This window comes from Amphibalanus amphitrite, unplaced genomic scaffold (genome assembly GCF_019059575.1).
Source record: "Amphibalanus amphitrite isolate SeventyFive unplaced genomic scaffold, NRLGWU_Aamphi_draft 000597F_arrow, whole genome shotgun sequence".
Lineage (NCBI taxonomy): Eukaryota > Metazoa > Arthropoda > Thecostraca > Balanomorpha > Balanidae > Amphibalanus > Amphibalanus amphitrite.
Genome location: NW_024882091.1, coordinates 321509 through 342267, shown reverse-complemented (window position 1 = coordinate 342267; position 20759 = coordinate 321509). Strand labels below are relative to the sequence as shown.

The window sequence follows — 20759 nt, the reverse complement described above, 5'->3', positions numbered from 1 at the left end:
GCGGTGTGCTGTGCGAGCGGCGCACTCCGAAACCGGACCCGGCCGGCCGCACTGGCAGGAACCGCCGACCCTGCGGTCTGCCGGCAAGGACACTGGCAACTGGTCTGCGCCGCCCCCGCCCCGCCCCCGCCTTCCAATAGATCCGGCTCGAAAGCGAATGTGGACACAGCGGCGGGGAGAAACTGGCAGGACGGGTCGGTGTGGGGAAGAAGCTCTTCCCGTGGGGCTGCACCGTTACCCTGTCTGCAGGGGCGGTTGGCGGCGGGTTGGTGGTGTGGTTTTCATGCGGCAGACCGCACAGGGGCCGTGGTTGCTGCTCTATACGGTGCGGCGACGGCGGCGGTGACTGCGGTCGTCATGACATATTTAGTGGCCCCAATGAGGCTGTGACCGACTGTGTGCACCGGCCACGCACACCCGCATCCAGCGGTCCTCCGAAAACGGCCTCCAGTGGCGACTTTTCCGGTTTTGTGGCCACGCGTGAGCCGCCCCAGGCCACGGACGCTGATTGCCCCCAGGCCACTGCTGGCGTGCCGCCGTGCCCCCTGACCGTCTGGCCGTGCGCGCCGTGGCCGGACACGCCTTGTCACGGTGTCACGGCGGTTCGTGACGGCCGCCGACCCGTTCCGTCACGAGCTGGCCGCACGGAGGATAACGCCGGTCTGGCGTGACCACCTCCGCAGCTCATGCTGCAGCCCTCGGACCTGTCTCAGACCCAACCCCTGTCCGGGGACTCGCCTCAGTTCCACGTGACCCCGAAACCGCTCTAACCCCACCCCCGCGGCTCTGACTCCGGCTGACTGGCTCCATCTCAGGCTCTGACTTGGGCTCTGACCGCGGCTCCAATCCGGCTCTGGTCTCTGCTCTAGCCGTGACTTTTACTTCAGCTGTGGTCCCGGTTCCTGCTCTGCAGGTTCTCCAATGCCCGGACTGCCGCTGAGTTACCGATACAGCTATCGTGCTGTGTGAGCTGACTCACCTTCCAAGGGAACGTGTTTGTTCACGACCGGCCTCGAACCGCCGCGCAAGTGGGATGTGTTGTAAGGTTTCCCGTGAACGCATCTCACTGCGATGGAGTTTCACCAACCGCATGACAGTGAGTTTTTCACTGGAGCCTCACGCCTCGGATACGTTTATTCGCTCAGCTTTTATTAGAATTATGGAGAATGCCGTTTCGACGCATGGATTGGTACAGCTCGCTGATAAAAACTGCTGATGATACGGTTTTTCAATATCTCCTGCTCAGTCTCATTCTCTCTACTGAAAGAAAATGACCAGTGAGATTGCATGTGTATTTTCCTGGCACCCATCAGCACTGCGTGTCCATCTTCCTAGGCGTCGTATTTACCCAGCCGCTTTCTCTTATTGCATGTCCCATCCCACTCCATGTGCTGCGTGGCACGGGGCGCCCATCATCACGTCTCCTAATACCCCCAGTTAGCCGGTGAGACGTCTGCCGCCTGTCTCACGTTCCTCCGCCCCCTCTAACCATGCCTCTTCTAGCTCTTTTATCCAGCTCTCTACCCATCGCCCATCACCTCCTTTTGCGCGACCATCACGGGATCGTCTGGTCCTCAACTGCACATTCTCTCTCCTGCGCTGTGCGTTCACGGCAGCCGTGTTTGTGTGTCTGTTATCTGTTGCCCTCACTCCTTTCCCTGTTTTGGTCTCTTCAGCTACCCCTACCTCCCTTCTCGGCAGTTCCGGTCAATATCGGCCCTCAGCCCCGGTGGGAGGAGTCACCGACGGTCGGCACGTGCCGCGTGTCCTGTTCCGTCCCCGTGTTTACGCCGGACCTGGCCGGCAGAAGGGTCGATCGCGCCCTCCCCTCTCGGACGGCTATCTCCGGGTCGGGTGTCGGAGGGTGCGGCCCGGCTCCCCTCCGACGGATCTACCTGGGATCGATGGGGCAGGCGTCGGTATCGACACGCCCCGACGCGCTCAGAGAGTAGCGACAGTAGCGAGTGGGACCGCGGCGGGGACGGACGAAGCGAGCACGGGCCACGGATCTGTTGCAACCCGCCTCGTAGTTCCTTTATCGCGGCTGCAATATTTGTGACTTTGTTGACCCATTGCTGGATGCAGTGTGATCTGCTAACTCTTCAAGACGCTGCCGACGCCACGTGCTTGCTGTTCACCATGCCCGGGCTTTGTGCCGCTGCTGTCGGCGAGGTCTCCAGGTGAGCTGTATGTCACCTCCGCTCTGAGACCCTGGTCGGGGCTTTGCTCTGCGGTACCTGACCCTGGTCGAGGCTCTGCTCTGCGGTGGCTGGGAGACCCTGATCGGGTTCCTGTCATACCAGGGCTGTCGGCAGCTCCTTCCTGCTTCCTCTCGGCACCGCACTGCGGTCTATCTCCGTGTGACCAGCCGGCTCGGTCGTACCTTCAGCGCCGGCACAGCGGCGGCGGTGCGTCCCTGACCTTGGTTCAGGCGGCGAGCGGCTGGCTCCGCCGCCGCCGCCGCCGCCGCCGCCGCCGGCCGGCCCCTCAGTCCGCCCGGTGACTTCGAGCGGTGCGCGCCGTCCGGTGCTGCGTCCGGCTCTCTCGCACAGTGTGTCGGACCCTCAGCTGCCGCCGAGATGATGTTCGGCGAGCAGGACGTGTTGGTGTACCAGGAGGCGGTGCTGGCCAGCCGCAGTCAGCGGCTCGGCTGCTGCGCTAGCCCGCTGAACTTTGTGCAGCCGTTTCAGACACATAGTGGCTACTACCTGCGACTACTCTATGGACAGAACAACAGGAGGTAGGCACCCGGTGGTAGTGTGAGAGGTGTGAGAGAGGTGTCTGTTGAGGCAGTGGGTATAACGTGTTGGTATCGACTTCTTGCAAGGAGAGTGCAGATCTATTGGCGGTAGCAAGCGAAAATCTTCGGACCAATTTATGACCAATTTCATTTGTTGTCCATTTTCAATATCATTTTTATTTCGTCGCACTTTGCATGGCCCCGGTGAGAAAAGCCCGGCAGTTTTATCAGTCTCGGCAGGGATAATATCAAATCGAACTCATCCTCTAATTCGTCAGCAGTTGTGACATGTCTGACTGACGTCTGACACCTTATTAACCTTAGATAATCAAGGATGTCACTCGCCACTCAGGACAATCCCTTCCCAATCATTGCATTATTTATAAAGCATTCTTATGCGTACCCTGTTGATTATGAGCCAAACCTGTTTTAGTGCCACATCATCCTCTTTATGTGAGGCTTCCAACTCTAATCCATTCTTGAGGGGGCGGTGCTTTCATGACAATACCCTAATAAACACAAGCATACGTCAGCTCTATTCCGAGAAAATCGGATTATGTCGTAAGAAGTGCTCAAGTTACTTTTAATAGTACCAGTCTTCACTAATGCGAAGGTGACTGACTGTCCATGGCTTTATGAAGAGGATTCAGTGAGTAAGAATTCAGGTCAAAGGGCCAAATCAGTCTGGCGGTTTATGCGCGTTTGCCCTAGCAGTGCGGTGATAACGACCAGAACATCGCCATATGCGTGGATGCGTGTCTGTCAAAAGAGTTCCGACTTTCCCCATGTGGCATATCGAAGCGAGCGCATTGTCTGTATCGAGGCGTCAGCCTGATGTCCCGACACGCAACGCATGCATCGGGGCCGTGACAGGGCCTTGGTGTTAAGTTTTGTGCTTAAACGGTGCCCAGCTCGGACAGCACTGGTGGCTAACAGGCTGTCATATAGACATGCACTAATAAAAAGGAAATCTGTTTTTTATACGGCTTGCCGGAGCTGTTGATGCATGAGCGCTCAGCGCAGCACATCTTTTCTCTCGTGAAACTTAACGATGTGATTAGAGCGCAGCAATTACCCGTCACTGGCAGTGTAGACGGCCTGTTGAAATGGAGCACCTCGTGTCGGTGACAGCGGCGGCACGACAGCGGTGACGATGCCGCGGACTGGGTCAGTCAGTCCAGATGCCGCCGCCATGACTCGCGGCCAGTTGTGCCACTAACGACACGGGCGGCCGACGAGGACGGCGGGGCAGCTGTCGGTGACGGCGACTGTCGGACCGACAGGCAGCCGACAGCCGGTGGACGTGGCCGGGCTACCACACGTCTCCTGTCGGCGGCGACACCGCCCATGAGCGGTCATTGGTTTGATGAGAGGGTCCAGCGAGGTCGAATTAAGGCTACATACCAAAGAAGTTCCATAGTTGAGCGTTCTGTGCCCTCTGAGAGCGATGGTGTCGGCTGGCTCCGGTTAGCTGTGACTCGCAGGTGCTGCGTTGCGCTATTCTCGCCACTATTACCGTCCACATGCGCCGCTGCTGACCCTGCTACGTCGGTCGCGTCGGTCCCATTGTCACCTTTCGTCTATCCCCGGTACGATGCAGACTATCACCGACAATACTGTGGACTGGGGCCCATGTCCTTGCCTATACCCCCCCCCCCCTTCTCTTCCGCAAGTCGCACAATTCTGTCCTTTGGCTGGCAGTCCAGGCGACAATCCCAATTAGGTGCGCCTGCTAACTCTCGAAGGCTGAATGACTCGTGCGACATAGTGGCTCGTTTTTCGACATGCATTGCGGTATTTGAGACAATAAACACTGACTCTTATGAGCTGTGGAGTAGATTATTTCGTCACGGGACCGTTATTTGTGCCAATTAACAAGGGTCTGAAGTAGTACGTGGTCGTGATCCGGCCCTCCCCTCCCCACACCTCGTTACCCACTGTGGAGTGGGGACTGGGGAGGGGGACTGAGCGCTGACAAGCTACCTCCAGTCACGGGCATTGTGCTGTGCGGGAAATAGGCGCAGCGACCATCAGGGATATTTACCGTGCCTTGTTTGCAAAGCTCTAGCTGGAACGTACAACTGACACGTCAGCCAGTACGAGTGTTTATTGTCTCTTGTTTGCCGAGATTTTCACTTGAAACTTCGTACTTTGTTCCACTGGCGCTGGCGACCTTGGCTTATGTAAAGAGGGCCTTTTAGACTGTTGGAACACAAATCGCATCCTATGTCTGCACCATACAATAGGTTATTCCTGATTGGACCGATAATGTCACAAAACGAGACCTTGTGAGAACTGTTAGCACTCGATTCTCATCACGGCGCGGGCTCGAACGCTCTTGTTTTTACGGGGCGCAATTTTATACATGTTGAGCCAGCCCCGAACTGGATTAGACTTCTTTGCGCCGCGCCTTTGCCCTGCACTACCTATCCAGCGGTCTGTGTCGCCTAGTATCAGCTCTAAATGCCCAGCGTTTGGTCGGTCACTATGTCGCCGGAGACATGTGGCTGAGTGACAGCTGGCCCAGCCGGCTGCCGAGAGAGCTGTGTTGCCAGACTATGGAGGAGCGCGCACATCTGACGACACCGCTGCACTCCCTGTGTTGGTAACTCGGCATCTGTCGCCTGTGGAACAGTGAAGGGACAGCGCTGGCTGTGATGACTTGCTAATTAGTTCCTGATATTGTAGAAGTGGTTAATAAGGGTTGGAGATGTACTCATTTTTAGCGGGTAAGAATGATTACATACCTAATGAGAGAACACTGGCCCTGTTCTGTCATGAATGTAGAGACATTGTGCGGATTTATTAGCGGACCTTTGTCCAAGTCCGTCTTAATTGTAAGACTCGGAATGTGCAGCTCACCGCTGGCCAGAGCCGTCGATTGAACTGTCAGCTGATCATCCAGCCCGCTGCCGACACGTAGTGACTCGGCGCTCTGACGCTGCCGGTTGTTGGCCCCTGCAGCCAGCGGGGTCCCGCCGTGCCGCCGTGGCCGGTGAAATTACCCCCGGGCGCTGACTGAAGAGGCGGCACTGGTCGTGTCACGCCGAGTGCCGAGCCACCGCGCCTTCTAATTGCCGCGCCACCATTGTTTGCGTGAAATCGTGAGCTTTGGGGCGCCGCGGGCCCTGCGGCGACCCGGCGCGGCTTGGCGTCGGCAGCGGCGGAGAAACTGTCGGCGGCGGCGGCACCTCCCGTGGCGGCGCGTGCGTCGGGATCGTCGTCTGTAACCCAGATGGTCGGCGGGGCGGGGCGGGTGCGCTCCGCCGCTGCCGGGCAGAGACCCACTGTCACGGGCCGCCACATCAGAGGATGGACCCCCGGCAGCGACAGCGGAAAGCGTAAAATTCTGCCTACATGGCGAACGTTTTTACACTCTAGGATGTGGGACAGTTGAGCAGGTTTTCGATTGCCCCCACTGTCGCTGTCTGGTAGTTGTACTGGTTGAACAGTCAGAAAGTCGCTCCTCGGGCACGTGTTCGAGCCACCATGCCAAAAACCTGTGGAGATACCGCCGGCCATTGGTGACTGCAGATTGTCACATGAAGCTAACACCCGAGTCGTAGCGCTGACTGACACGCATATCCAGAGCAGGCTTTTCGCTTATAGAGTGCCACGATTTTGCGTGATGCAGTATGAAGCTTCTTCATGATAATGGTATACTTTATCCTCAACGTTATTGCAATATGGCTCAAGTATTTTCACATTACCAAAGACAAATTTGAGTGCCTACGATACACAGAGATTTGCGTTGCGAGCCATGCGTGTGCGTTTTTGCAAGCGATCCTCGGTTGTGCGCAGGGCCGTTTACGGTCACTGAGGACAGTGAACTATGCGCAGACATTAGCTCGACATGAACGGGACTGATACAGGGCTATCTCGGCTCGATCAGAGCGCGCACAAAGATAGATGTTCGCCGCTGCGGGCTGGTGTGCGCCGTATTCCGACAAACAGCGCTCTCTGACGGATGTTCGGGCTACGTGACGGATGTACGGCCTCTGACGGTAAATCTCCGACACAGAGCTCCGTTGAGATACCGCGGGCGGGCCGAGGGCGAAATATTGCCCGCTGGTGTGATGTATTGGGTGCCGACGTCGGTCGGTTGGTGGTGGTCGGAGGTGGGTGGTCCACAGAGGAAATGTGAGCGTGCTGACAGCCGCGTGGGGCAGGGAGGGTGTTGGAGGGGATGTTTGACTTCCGTCCGCGACACTAGGTGGTCCGGTCGGTAGTCTGGTCTGATCCATCATGCGTGGTGTGTTTGGTGTGATGTGCAGAAGACCATGTAACTCCTCAGATGTCAGCGCCCAGCCCGCTCTGGTTTTGGTCCGAAATGCTCCTCTGGTTTGGTCTCAGGGTCGCTAGCACCGGTCCTCCAGAGAGACCGCGGTGTACTGTGATTCTGGCGACGATTCAGCATCAGCGGCGTACCCACAATTGTCCACGGTGGTCAACGATTGTTCACGGCTGTCTTCAGCTTCCATCCACGACTGTTCACGGCTTCCCACGACTGTCAGCGGACTTCGGTCCAGTTCCGGTACACATTGCGACTTCCCGGCCACGCCGACTGACCGCGGAGATACCATCTGCTTCCTGGACGCGCTCCTTCCATCTTCCTGGACAGCATTGTTCATAGTTCTTATCAAGTGAATGCGAACTGTGCCCACCGTCCCGACGCTTGCCCTGAAGAGTCGCATGAATTCCGGTGGCTGAATCGTCGGTCGCTCGGTCCACCGCCGTGACAACATTTCGGCTGACTGTGACAGTTCATTTGCCGTATTCCCTGACCTCTCCGCTCTTCCTCATCTCTCTCCTCTGCTTCTAGCAGACTCTGCCGCTCCCATATCGGCCCTGATTGAGACACGCGTGTCAGCGCGTGGGGCCGGCGGGCTGGGTGGCCGGCGGTCGTCCCTCAGAGGTGGGCGGCATGAATAATGAATATGCAGCGCGATGACCGGCCTGGTTTCTCGATCTGACATCACCAGGCCAGCTCGGAGACGGGAAGGGAGCGGCGAGCTGCGTGTGGCGCTTATTCAGCCGAGGTTGGGAGAGTCACGACTGAGTGCGTCGTGGATGGCACTCCCTGAGGTGAGGGCGGTCGGTTGGACGACTGGCCTGTCCGATCAGGACTCTGAACTGCGTCGGTCAGGCGATACATAAGCTCAGTAGGAGTGCCCGTTAGAGTCACCGACGATATGCAGGGTGAAAGAGGACGGGGCCGGTGCGGTGGAGGTGAGGTTCTGAGTTGGTGTGGTGATACGCCACACTGTCACGCAGTGAAGGGGTACAATGAGATCACCATGTCACGCCGCTGGTGTTTGATGGAGTGGTGGGCTTCCATAGTGGCTTGCCTTCGGGCTGGCCCTCGAACGTAGCGCTTATGTGTGGAGAGCAATCAGTGTGAACTGCTATCCGGGGCGCTGTTCGGTCGCAGTTTTTTATCAGCAGGCTGCGAGCATTCTGCTATTTCTTGGCTCCTCATTGGTCAAATTCACGTGGTCTCTTCATTTCACCAATGAAAGGCCAAGAAGCGCCAGCAATGACTTCCTTATATGGGAAAAACCGACAGCATGCTGCTAAAAAACAGCGACCGAACAGAGCTCGGGTGTCTGTTTTGGCTGCCGTTCGACTGTCGGTGTGAGGGTGAGCCGCCGCTACGGCGTCCGCGTGTGTCAGGGACAACTTGTTCGGTGGTCCAGAGTGGCCTCCTATCGACTTATCGGGCCTCTGGGGGAGTGCCGGAGCTAGCGGCGCCATTGGACGGCCGTCATCGGGCCGTCATCAGAAAAATCATCATCAGACATACCGTCCTCAGGCACTGGTAGATCGTCATCGAGTCGTCATCAGTTGTCCTGGTAAACCGTCATCCAGCCGTCCGCAGCGGCACTTGTGGATTGTCATCGGGTCCTTAGTAATACCTCATAGCACAGCCGCCGCAGATTGCCTTTGAGAGTATATCACCACTGAGTGGGTGGTCTGTCATACCAAAGAAGCTTACCGGCCCTGATGGCAGAACCCACCCAGCCTTCACCCAGTCGCGCAGAGCACCAGTTGACATTGAGCGCGGCACCAGTCACCAGTGGTGCCGAGCGGAGCGCGGTGTATTGATCAGCTGATCGAGCGACGGTTGGACATGGCCTGGTGGGCGACCGGCCGGCCGACCGATCGGTTTCGACCGACCCGGACCGGTCTTCGGCCGCACAGAAGGCCGCGCTCGAGAGCTGTGTCACAGCGCTGAACAAGTGAGCAGAACAAGGGAATAATCCGCGCTCTCTCTACATCGCGTCAGTGGAGGCATTCGGCTGACCGAATCGGGGTTGCGTACGTGGAAAGAAAGGGAGATAGCTCTACCCACTCGCTCGTGGTGGAGCCGGGATGCTGGCTGACCGGGAGTTCTGTTCGAGACATCACCAGGGTGTCGGCTGATGTGTTTTGACGGCTGGCCTCAGCTGATTTACCTGGCGGTGAAGGTGTGTCCCGAATTCAAACACGGCCCGCTCCGCTGCCCAGGAAAAGCCAATCTGAGGAGCGGTGCTGCCACCGGCTGGTCGGCTGTGCTCCTCCCACCCGCCGGTGTGTGGAGCGGTCTCCTCCCTCGAGAGGAATGCGGAGCGCACGCACAACAAATCCGACACGGAGCTGTTCGTGTTATGTGGCTGGTAGGCCGATCTCTGTAGATCAACGGCAGCGGCAACACAAAGATGAGCAGCAAAGCTACCACCCTTTCTGTGTATTTGTATTTGAATTTTGGGCCGCTGACATTTGGGCAGGCGGTGTTTAGCTGTATAATGTATATTGTGCAGGTATTCCGAGCTCCGAACCATACGTGTATACCGTCGACCGGTCACGTGCCGGGTGCCTCCTCCGCCGCGGTACCGACCCGGCGCCCGGGGCTGATCCGGGTTGGTGTCCGCCGCCGCACAGTTTCTCTCGCTCGCGCTGCCTCTCATCTGAGCTCGCGGAACGCTACCCGTCCGAGGATTCCACCAGAGAGTGTCCACCACTCGCTGGAGTGTCGGGACGTGCCGTCTCGTCGCTCCAGTGACACGCGTGGTTAGACCCGCGGACATTGGCACCTGCCTGCCGGTGCTAATGGCTCGCCATCAGAGCACTTAGCTCGGCCGCCGCCGGCACTTGGCGCTGAGACTGAGAGACAGAGCGGCGACCGTCTCTGTCTGTCGAACGGTGACGAGCGCTCTCTGGCGTCTCAGTCCGACACTCCTACGTGCGCCTTTTACCATCCAAGTTCCTGCTCGCATACAGTGGTGGTGCCTTTCTCTGTATCTAACACGAGAATGCGGCACAGTTTCCGTTTTCGCCGTTGCGCCTATTCTCAGGCATTTCCATGTCAAAATTGGGAATCCATTTTCCTTATGGATGTATGACCGTTCAGCTTTTCATCTAGCTTTCTGACCACCCATCCATTTTGCTGATTTGATGCCCACGCTAACTGCGGCTATCTGGTGTGGCATCTCTCTCTCTCTATCTATCAATCGATCAGTGCCTGTCTAGGCTCGCCGTGTTTGCTCTCCCGTATCGTTCATCGCTATCGGCGTGTATCTTTTCCGGCGTGTCGCTATCTTCCGATCGCACTGCGTTCTCGCGCCTTCTCTAATTTCTTCTCAGCGGCGCACTGACTCCGTCGTGAGTGCCGTTTTCTCATGTTTATTTTCTCCTCAGCTATTTTCTTTCCGAGTCCTACTTACGTCTTGTGTGTGCATGGCAGCGTCGAGTTTTGTTATTTTTGCCTATTTCATGTGAATCAGATCATTTTCGTTTTTTTTTGTGTGCTTAAACCATCATCCTCTCCCATCACCCAGGTCTTTCATCTCTCTCTCTCTCTCTCTCTCTCTCTCTCTCTCTCTCTCTCTCTCTCTCTCTCTCTCTCTCTCTCTCTCTCTCTCTCTCTCTTTCTCCTTATCTCTTCCTCTCCCCAATTAATCGTATCGATTTAATCTGCCGATGCGTGCCGCGGGGCGGGCCCGGCCCACTTGACTTAGCTGTCACTGTCGGCACAAGTTTTCATTAAACGGAACTTTTGCCGGTAATTTATCGGTCCCCGCCCTCTCTGTTGTGCCTTCGCGTACCCTCCCTTGTCTCTTCTCTTCGCGTTGTTTATTGTCTGTGACGCCCCGGTCGCACTATTGTGTCTGGAGGCGATGAAACCACGAGTCCACGCAGCGGTCTGGACAGCTATACAGCCCCTGCCGGCTGAAATCGACCGATGATATCGGTTTCGGTAACGGCTCACTGCTGTTGAGACGCGTCCGCTAGGATCGGCCGGTCTCCGCGCTGTCAGATTCCGAGTCTGAGAGTCACTCTGTGATGGCGTTCGCTCTGGTGTGCTGAACGAACTCGATGATCTCACAGTGCCGAAGAGACGTGCCGATATGACCCAGCCGGGCGGAACATTAGCGGGTGTCGAACCGCCGAACGTCGTACCGATCTGCGGTCCGAACGTCTCGATTGAGATGGCGGTGAGCTCCGCGGGCTGATCCGTTCCACAGAGGTCGGCTGGGTCACGCTTCGGTCGCGGTCCGCCGGTGACACGGTGTCACACAGCGGTCCCGGGATCGATCGAACCGTGCCGCAAGCTTCGGCCGAGCACGGGGCGGGAGGTGTGTGGGTGGCAACGAGAGATACCTATTAGAAGATCGTGATTTCCTTATTTGCTAGCTAAGTTTCGTCAATCCTTTGACTCCATGACGCCGTGTCCTCGCGGTACCACAATGCTACACGCGCGACTCAAACAGGTCCGGAAAACACATTCTGTGACCCTGAGTGGCGCAAAACTGATGTTTCCTCTTCACTGACATGACTATGCTGTAGGACTGGACGGAGCCTGTTAACATCTGAACGGTGCCATTTCCCTTTTCCGCTAGCAAGTGACGTTGTTCTCCGCCTGTACCGCTGCGGCACAACGTTACCTTCATATCTGGTCTTCCCCCCCAGGTGCACCGCAGAGTCTTGCTGTGCTAATCCGCGCACAAATATAATACCTATCCCTCTGCCTTGCTGACTCGTTGCTGCCCTCCCAGTAATCGGCTGCCGCTCGGCTGGCTGGCTGATGTAGGTGGCAGCGGTAGATACGATGTCCCGAGCCGAGTCGGACACTCCCGTGGCCTGTCTAACGACCCAGAAACACAGTCACCCGGCCCAGCTGCCGCCAAGCCGAGCGGACTGGCGACTTGGCCCTAATCCACCGGCTGGCGGGCGGGCTACCACACCATGGATAAAGTATCACACAGCGAGTGGTAACTTGGACAGTGATTCCAAGTGGATTGTAGGGTTTACGACGTAAACGGATAGTACGATTTGGTGGGATGATCTCACTACTGGAACATTGTGTAGTCTGATGTCAGCACTAGGATTGCTAGCGTAATGCATAGTTCCTAGTTATTACCCTAAAGCTGCTTTAGCTATGCCCTTCAGTTTGTTGTACTATATGTGTAGCTGTAAGTGATAGGTGTGTATCACTAGCCTGTTCTGTTGTGGTAGTCTCGCATTCAAACGCTCATGCTGGTCGTTCGCTGTCTTACCTGGCACGAACACCCATGTGCTCAGTGTGTGATGTACTCGACTTACACGTGTGCTCTCTTTGTTTCAGCTCGGCGCCGCGGCTGCTGACCACATCTTCTGGCTCCGATGTGCCCCCACCGATGGCACCGCCGCCGGCCCGCCGAAAGCCAGATACGACCTGCCTCAAACGGTCCCGCATCAACGCAGGGTGAGTAGCAATTAGGAGAGGGAACTCATGTGACGTGGTGGAGGTCTTGGGAGGTGCTCAAACATATAGGTCTCAGCACACAGAGGGGCTAGTCCTTTCCTGTGGAATCGATTGGATGGTTAATGATTGTGCCTTCACGTGGACACTGATCCCAATGAAGTCAAGCCCAAATGAAGTCAAGCCATCGCTTCATTGTGACTGCGTGCTTGGTGGTTGTGTGATGACCGTCCCACGGCACGCTGTGGTCATATTGTGGGTATCCCACACAGTGCACTCTGCGGCTTTGGTTTTGCGGCGGCCGGCTGACGTGGTGGGCGTTTCTGTGTGAAGTGGACTGCGTACCATACCGCGCCGCCCGCCTGGCCAGCCGGTCGGTCGGCCTAGCTGCCTGCTGAGCGTGTCAAATGGTGCGGCCACCGGTCAGCCGGCCGGCAAATATGGACCGAGTCGTGTCCCCCCTCCCCTTGGCGTGTTACTGTGAGTCAGTCTCGTGCAGCACGGCCGCTCACGGTCACGGCACGGTAACACCGCCGTGCACGAGCTGGCCTCGGAGCATTGTGCTGGACCCCGTGCCTTTGATCCACATTCCACAGTGTACCATCCCACAAGTGTCTTTCTAAGTGTTGTGACGCCTCACTTAGTTGCGGTTTTGCTCCCGACCGCTAGCTATGCGCCGTCCTACCTCACCACATCTCACCTTTCGGCTTCCATCGGCGGCGGTTGTGGGCGATGGAGCGTGTCGCGGCTTATCTCAGACTCCGATCAGGCCCGTCACATCGCGTCGGGTGAAGAGCGAGCGGCGCCTCTCGGACCGCGCTCGGCCGCTTCTGGTGGCGCATCTGTCGGTGCGGGGCTCGATCCCGCATCTGTCACGGGCAGCATCTGTCATCTGTTGTATCTGTCACCTCTCACTGACAGGTAACAGCTACCGCCACAACTGCCATCGTCGGATTAGCGAGCTCGTTCTGTAAGACAGGTGGCGGATTGGGTAAAGCTGTCGCCTCTAAGCGAGGTTGTGTAGGTTTGGGGCTGAACACGGGTCGAGCGGGACTCTGTGGTCCTGGCCACGTGGGGTCCCAAGTCCCGAGCCCCCCAAGTCGGCCAGGTGTGGTGGTCCTACCTGGTGGAGGGGAGCGGGATTATGAAACCTCACGTCCGCCAGTGGCAGCGGACTCCCCGCACACACGCAGACCACACAGCGCGACCGCAGTCCGGTCTATTTATTACAGGCCGCGTGGGCGGCGTACCGGGGACTCCTGCCGCCCCCGCTCCCGCCCCCGCCCCCGCGCCGATGGCGAAGGATCCTTTCCTCAAGCCTCAGCCGCTGTCCAGCTGCGGCATAGTTCCAGCTTTTCTTAGTCGAACTCAAGGGCAGCTACAGGAGTCCGCCTCATGCGGAGATGACCGATGTTCTCCATGAACGCCTTTGACGCGGCGCTCAAGGTGCCACTAAGTAATGAAAGGATCGTGAGACGCCTTTCAGCATAGAGGAAGAACCGGACGTCTGCTGGTTGGCTCTTCTGTTGCGTTAGATTAATGATGTCCGACATTCGAGGCTGCTGTTTGGACAGCAACCTTGCCTGTGCTCTTCAGGGCGCTTTGAACGATCCGCTCATAACGCAACTCGCATAATCACGCGGCAGCTTAAGGCCGACCATATGGTTCCCGTGTGTTAATTACTCGCTGAAGCCTCTCTCTTTAGTGTGCGGGAGAGTCTCGTTAGGGGTCCGTCCATGTCGGTCGAGCTGAACTGAAGAGCTGGGTGTTGTGAATGGGCCGGTATGGGTCAGCACCAAGGCCGCCAGGTCGGCCGGCGGGGGCGGCGCCGGCCTGTATTTGCATGGCAGCGGTGTTGGAGCCAGTGCCGCCGGCAGGGTCTGTTGCTGTATTACAGATCAGACCGTCTTATCTCGTGTGATTTGTCCGGTAATAGGGGCCGACTTACCGTTCGGCCCTGACTGGTGTGGAGCGTGCTAACAGCCGTGGTGAGAGGTGGTGTCCGCCGAGGGCCGCCGCCCCTGGCTGCAGTGTTCCACCAGAGCGGAACAGCGGCGCGGGACTGCCCTCCCCGCCAGCACTCACCATCGTCCTCGCTCCTCGACTTGCTGACTGGTCGCCGACAGGACGGGCTCATTCAGTTCGATAGCCCGTTACGTATCTTGTCGCGATTGGTCCAAGGAATGTGCCGATGGCTCACGGCCAACTGTGATGGCACCGAACTGGAACGCTGAGTAGTTCTTCTGGTCAGATTTGTCCAGTACTCTTTGTTTGGCTCGTGCTTTACGAGGTTTTTGTATTGATTAGGCTAGGATTTTTGCATTGAAGAGGCTAGGAGATTCAGGCAGTTATCTTTCTGATAGGGTGGGCGTGGTAAAGTAAAGGTGTTTCGTGGTTTTTACTGTCGTTTTTGCTTTTAGTAACGTCTCTGATTTGATTGTAATACCGTCGTGATGGGACGATTGGCACACCCACAGGGGCCGCTCCTGGGACAGGTGCAGGATGGATGCACAACTGTGCCCGTCACGACGCTGCGCCCGAGCGGAGTCTTTTGTCAACTGTCTGAATTACCGAGTCCTATGGTCTTCGATCAACCGATGTGCCAACTCGGAACGGCTGCGCTTTACCCAAGCGGTCCTGATTTCATCGATGCGTGTCGTAACGGCGATCCATTGATCGGGGCCGCTCCTCGGCTTTGATCGCGATCTCCGAGGGATAAGCCGGTATAGTCCTCTCGCTGAGCTCACCTGAGTTTATAATGAGCCAAACGGGAGCGACGCTCTAAGCTCAGGGTATCCCTGGGTGCGGCGGCGAGGTATTATGGTGTGGCAACTACCGCGGTGGTCTTAGCTGTGGCATTAGGATGGACCTCACCGTCAGACTGGTCGAAAGAATGAACGATGAGCCGCATCAGGTCTAAGATGCCGTCTTTCTGAGATCTTGCGCTGCTGTCTGCTGGCTACGTTACTCGACGTGTTCACTGCCAGGCCAGCCGCTGATTTTGCCGATACTTTAGAAACCGCAGATCGCGTCAGACCACCCGGATACATTGTGTGTTCAGCGTTGTGCAACGTTTGTGCAGCCGGTGACCGATTGCCTGCTCCGTGCGTGGGTGACGGATCGCTGCGCTTTCAGGCACTTTCAGCTGCGGACACGTCTGCAGGTCCGTTACATGAGGCGGAGTCTGAGTTAACGTGCGGACCCCCCACATCCCTATCACGACCAGCTCCGCTGGTATCGGCCGGAGGTGCTGGTTTGCGTATATCGCCTCTACAGCTCGCTCTGCAGCGGCTGGCACGCTGTGCTGTGTACTGTTCGAGCTGTGTATTCCTGTAGCGCTAGCGGCGCTGCCTGTGTTTGCCCGGATGTGCTGTCTCGCTGTGTCGCCGTCGATGTTTGCCCCGAGGTGCCCGTGTCGGTGTCGGCGGTCGATGCCACGCGATACAGCCCGTGTGATATGGGCGCAATGACCGGGAATCGGGCCAGCCTGATAGTATCGTGTGCAGCCGTTATGCTGACAGAGCCGCGCACTGCACTGAGGGGCCGTGAGTGGGACCGAGCGACCACCGTGACGACTGCAGGCGGCCGCGCGTGGTCGGCGACTCGAGCACCCGTCCTGGGAACTCGGACAGAGGGCGCGGTCTGACCATGACGGTCAGAATTAGTGTGGAGAATAGTCAAAAGACTGCAGCCTTAGATTTTTCGGTATTCATGGTCTTTTCAGTCCTCTGTGTCTTTGTGAAACGTGCGGTCTCATTTGCGAAATTCCTGAACGGCACTGCCTGGTGGCGTTTCGCAACCGTCTGGTCGGGAACCGAGAACGTCGCTTTTTCTGGAGCCCTGCTGACCTAAAAGTGGCGGAACAGAAGGCTGGACGTCATACTCGACTGCCGCGAACGCCGAGACAAGAGGGTTGCATCATGGTCCGCTTTAGCTCAGTCCCCGAGCGGTTTGGCCCATTGTTGTCCCGGGTCGCGGCCGCGTCACGGGCGACATGTCAATCTAGTGACCTGTCACGGCTGTCTGCCTCGTGTCGCCGATGATGTGAGGATACCTGACGCTAGATTGTTTCTTTTCAATTATTGACGGCTGTCACGAGCCAGGCATCAAGCCTTTCAGACTGATATCGTTTTGAAGGTTGTTATTTTGCCCCCTTTCGCAAATTATTCCAACCACCTTGACCCGAGATTGTTATTTAGCGTGGCTGCTCTACAGCTGCTGGGGTTCCACCCTGTACTGCTAAGACCACCGGCTGCTACGAAGGACGATCTCTGTGATAATGTGCCCATCTCGTGTCGCCCCAGACCTCGGCGCGCGGCCCGGCGGCAGATGGCCGCCGCGGTCCCCGAGGCGCTCCTCCTCACACCCGCCGCTCCCCCCGGCAGCAGACGTTGCCACACGCCACCATTCGCGTGGCACGCCGCAATTAGCACCAATGTATCATCATCATAGACTTTATGAAGCAATGTGTTAGAGCGTGCGAAGGTAAAGTGGAGCAGGAGCGGCGTGTGCCTGTTCGATCTGAAACTGGCTTGGGGATTCTACATTTCGAGGGTGGATGCGTAAAGTCCTGAATGAGAAGTAACAGCACCTGCCGTTCTTTGCCTTTTGCTATCTATGTCCTTTTATTCCGTCTTTACCTGCTGCCATCTACATAAATCTCGGCGTATGCCTTATTCTCTCCAACCTTTTCCTTCCTGTGCGAGCTTCGTTGGCAACTGCTGCGCGCTGGTTGACCTTCAGCAGATGTCCCTGCCCGGCGGCGGTGGCAACGTCGCAGTGCGGGCCTCTGAAGGTACAGCACCGCCGCCCCCGCTGCCTCGGCCGCCGGTGGGCGCTGTTTGAATGGCGCTCTCGGTGGCCGTTTGGAGAGGAGTGTCGCCGAGATCCGGGAGTGGCCGCCCGGGGCCGGATGCCGCCTCTCGCGGTGTGTCGCCGCGTGTGGCGCCGGCCGTGTAGTGTGTGTAGGGTGTTTGCAGTGTGCGCGCGGCCTTGGCAGCGCTGCGGCCGCGTATTGTCGTGGTCACGCTGAGCTGCTGCCGCTGCGGTCACTCGCCGTCAGCCGCCGATTCCCAGACAGATCTGGGTCGGCGCCGCCGCGGTATCACAGGCGCGGCAGATGGCAGATCGCCCCGGGATCCAGTGTTCCGCTGACCCGGTCAGCGGAACGCCGGTGGACACTCGGCGGGAAGGGATGGTCGTGCGCTTGTTGTGTTTATTGAGCACATACTACGCATATGTGCCTACAATTGGCAATTGGCTCTGTAGTGAGAGAGGCTACAGATGTCTTGTAGTTTGAGTTGTGTCCATTCCCATTCTGTTTCCTGACGATGTATTTCGTGGCTGGCTACGTGTTAACAGCCGTTGTGACGCAACACCGTGGCTATATGTCTGAGCACGTGCGTCCCGGCTGATTACGTGTTCCGGCATTGTGTCCGGCGCCACGCCGTTTATTGTTCCTTTTCACGTGCGTTGCGCGTGACGCCTGCCCCGGCTTTCATGTCCCGATCGAGCCAGGTCGTGCCGTTCCGTTCGAGCTTCAGCGAGCACCGTGCCCCGCGTCACTCGGCCGCCGAAAAAAGCGCTGACTGGACGTGATAGTTCTGCCAGTGTTTGGGTCAGTGTCTCGGAAAGCGATCGCTGCTGCTGTCGGTTTGTCGACTGTTCTCTCGGCGGCCTTTATTTGGTTCTCCGCAGACCGAGAGGCGACGATTTCACATATCACGGCGTCCACAGCTGTTTGATGTTTCAGTGTGTAGATGTTTCACCACTGAATGTCTCGGAGACAGAACTGGCAACATACGGCAGTTGGCGCTACGCACGGGACAATCTCGCCGCGCCGCGTTCGTCGCTGGAGAGAGTGCCTCTCGCCGCGTGTCGCATTGTGTGCGTCGTTTTGTGCGCCATCCCTGTGTAGTGCGCCGCTGCTTGCCACAGCTCGTCGCGATGACAATGGTGTCGGTCGGCGGCTGGTGCGGCGTCACCAGTCGTCCCTGGCCTCTCCGTCATCGTCGCGTCTCCCTCGTTAGCCGCTCTGTGTGAGATCTGAGGGCGGTGACGGGCAGAGGAGAAATCTGCGAGTTTAGTCAGGTCGTGGCAGGGCGGCGGCCGGTCCCGACTCGGGCCCGTGTATCGGCGCCTTGTCGGCCGGGGCGGAGTCGGCTGATGGTCGGCTCATTCCGTTCATGTCGGCTGGGTCACGGCACACCATCCCGTGCGGAACACTGGAGACCAGCGCGGCCGTTCGACCTGCTCCGAGACGGCGCTCCGGAGAGAAACCCGCTGTGATGGGCGCTGTCAGGACGGGCCGCTGATGGGAATACGGGCTGTCATAACCGGCGCCCGACTCGGTACGCTGATGGGGATTCTCCTGTCAGAATGGGTTCGGTACGCCGCGCGGGGCCCGTTCGACTGACCCGAACTCTCTCCGCGGGGCCACATGCCGGGCCGCGAGACATGTGGAGGGTTGGTCTCCAGCAGGCCACATATCACACCAGGTCGCTGACTTGTGGAGCGATGTTCGTGTCAGCGCTCAAATTTGTTCTCGTATGGCATGACGTGATTGGGCGACCCAATTCTCAAACGGGTTCCAGGATTCCACATGCTTGTATATGCACATATTCACGTATTTTGTCGGAACAGGTTTTCGCGGTGTGGGCTTTCTTCGTTTCCCATCGGATTAGAATAGCGCAGGAGGGTCTTAATGGCTTTGACGAGCCGTCCGACGGCTTCTGGCACGACTTCTGTCTTCATTTGTCTTTTGGCACTATCTTTCTTATTATCTTCCCAGAAGTCATTGTAAGTTTCCAATCCATTAGCCGGAGACAAATTAGATCCTATGTTTCGAACGTCGCTGAATAGTGGATTCTCTTTTTTCTCTTGCCGCTTCTGACATCAAGGACAATGAAGTCAACCCCCATCTTCCTCTCCTATGCGATAAGTCGTAGATTATGTAGTAGATTCCCGCTTTTTTCTTTCTAGCTATTGGATGACCCTCGTTTTCCCTTGCGTGTGAACTGAGCCATGATTAGCATGACGTGACCTTCCCCTCCAGCGGGTGCGAGCTGAGACACGACCTGACGTCTGCTCCCCTATTTAACGTGCCTAGCGGTGACCTGACCTTAGTCTGATCCCATTCCCTCCCCTTTCCAGTGGCTATGAACTGAGCCATTTATTCTCATGTTCTCTGAAATCTGCTTCAACGACTGTGTGATATACGTGTCCTTTATGTACTTTGACACTGTGGCGGTAAAAGCCAACATTGTTGGATCCCACTAAGACATGCAATAAATAAATAAATAAATAAAAGCCATGACTTGACCTGACCTGACCTGACCAGACCAGACCCATTTCTTTCTCCCTCAGGTACGAACTTAGTCATGGCCTGACTTGACCTGACCTGACCTGAATTGACCCCCTCTTCTACCCGCAGGTACGAGCTGAGCCATGACCTGGCCGAGCGCCAGGTGGCCTGTCTGGAGCGGCGCTACGGCGGCCGGCGCGCGCGTCGCGCTGCCATCATCATCCAGCGCGCCTACCGACGCTATGCCCTCGACAAGAAGTTCCGAGCCATCACACTGTCGGCCAAGTCGGATCGGCGCCTGTCGCGGCGCTTCGAGGTGCCGGCCGCGTGGCGGCAGCCCCCGCCGCCCGTCCGCCACGCGGCCATGTCCCGCCAGACCTCGGGAACGTCGGGTCACAGCAGCGGTCTGAACGGCAGCCTGGAGAACGACTCGGACCTGTCCGACCGCGAGTACCAGAGCTATGGCTTCCTGAACGACTCGACCTACCTGAGCGAGTACTACACGCCCCCCTCGTCGGCCGGGCTGGGCGGCCGAGGAATGAACGGGCTCGGAGCGCCCACAGGAATCTACATGGTGAGTTTAGTGACGGGTGGGTGAGCTAGGGCGCTGGGGTTGTGTTCATTTATTACACAGAAGGTAGTTTACGACGATGGAATATATTCATTCACAATTGCGAAACGCATGGAATGTGAGACGCCGACGCCGACGAGTTTGAATCTGAGTTTGGCCACGCACGCGGAAGCACCGGGGGCGTATTTAGCGATGATAAGTGGTATCAGACATTCCGCTGGAATATGCATGTCCCACGCCCATCTCACATTAGCGAGACGAACGCATAATAGCCGGGTGCGGTGCGTCGGGCGGCGGATCGACGCAGGTATCTGAGGGCGATCTTTTCTGGACGCTTGGTGGGCTCGGCGCAGCGGGCCTGTCTCTATGAGGCTGATTTGTAAATCGGTCCAGGTCTCGGAACAGCGGAGGGGCGGGGCGGCCC

General features: G+C 57.5%; 1 protein-coding gene across 4 annotated transcripts in view; it reads left to right on the top strand.

Annotated features, from left to right (window-relative positions):
* Positions 1 to 20759, top strand: part of LOC122394541 (IQ motif and SEC7 domain-containing protein 1-like) — a 125198-nt gene that overhangs the window by 61452 nt on the left and 42987 nt on the right. For 3 of the 4 annotated variants that reach the window (XM_043391495.1, XM_043391497.1, XM_043391498.1), the window contains 2 exons: positions 12345 to 12464; positions 19894 to 20338. In XM_043391495.1, the coding sequence (XP_043247430.1) occupies positions 12345 to 12464; positions 19894 to 20338 (565 nt within the window). Of the gene's footprint in view, positions 1 to 2504; positions 2741 to 12344; positions 12465 to 19893; positions 20339 to 20759 lie in introns of those variants that run through there. The other variant, XM_043391494.1, reaches the window with a different exon arrangement.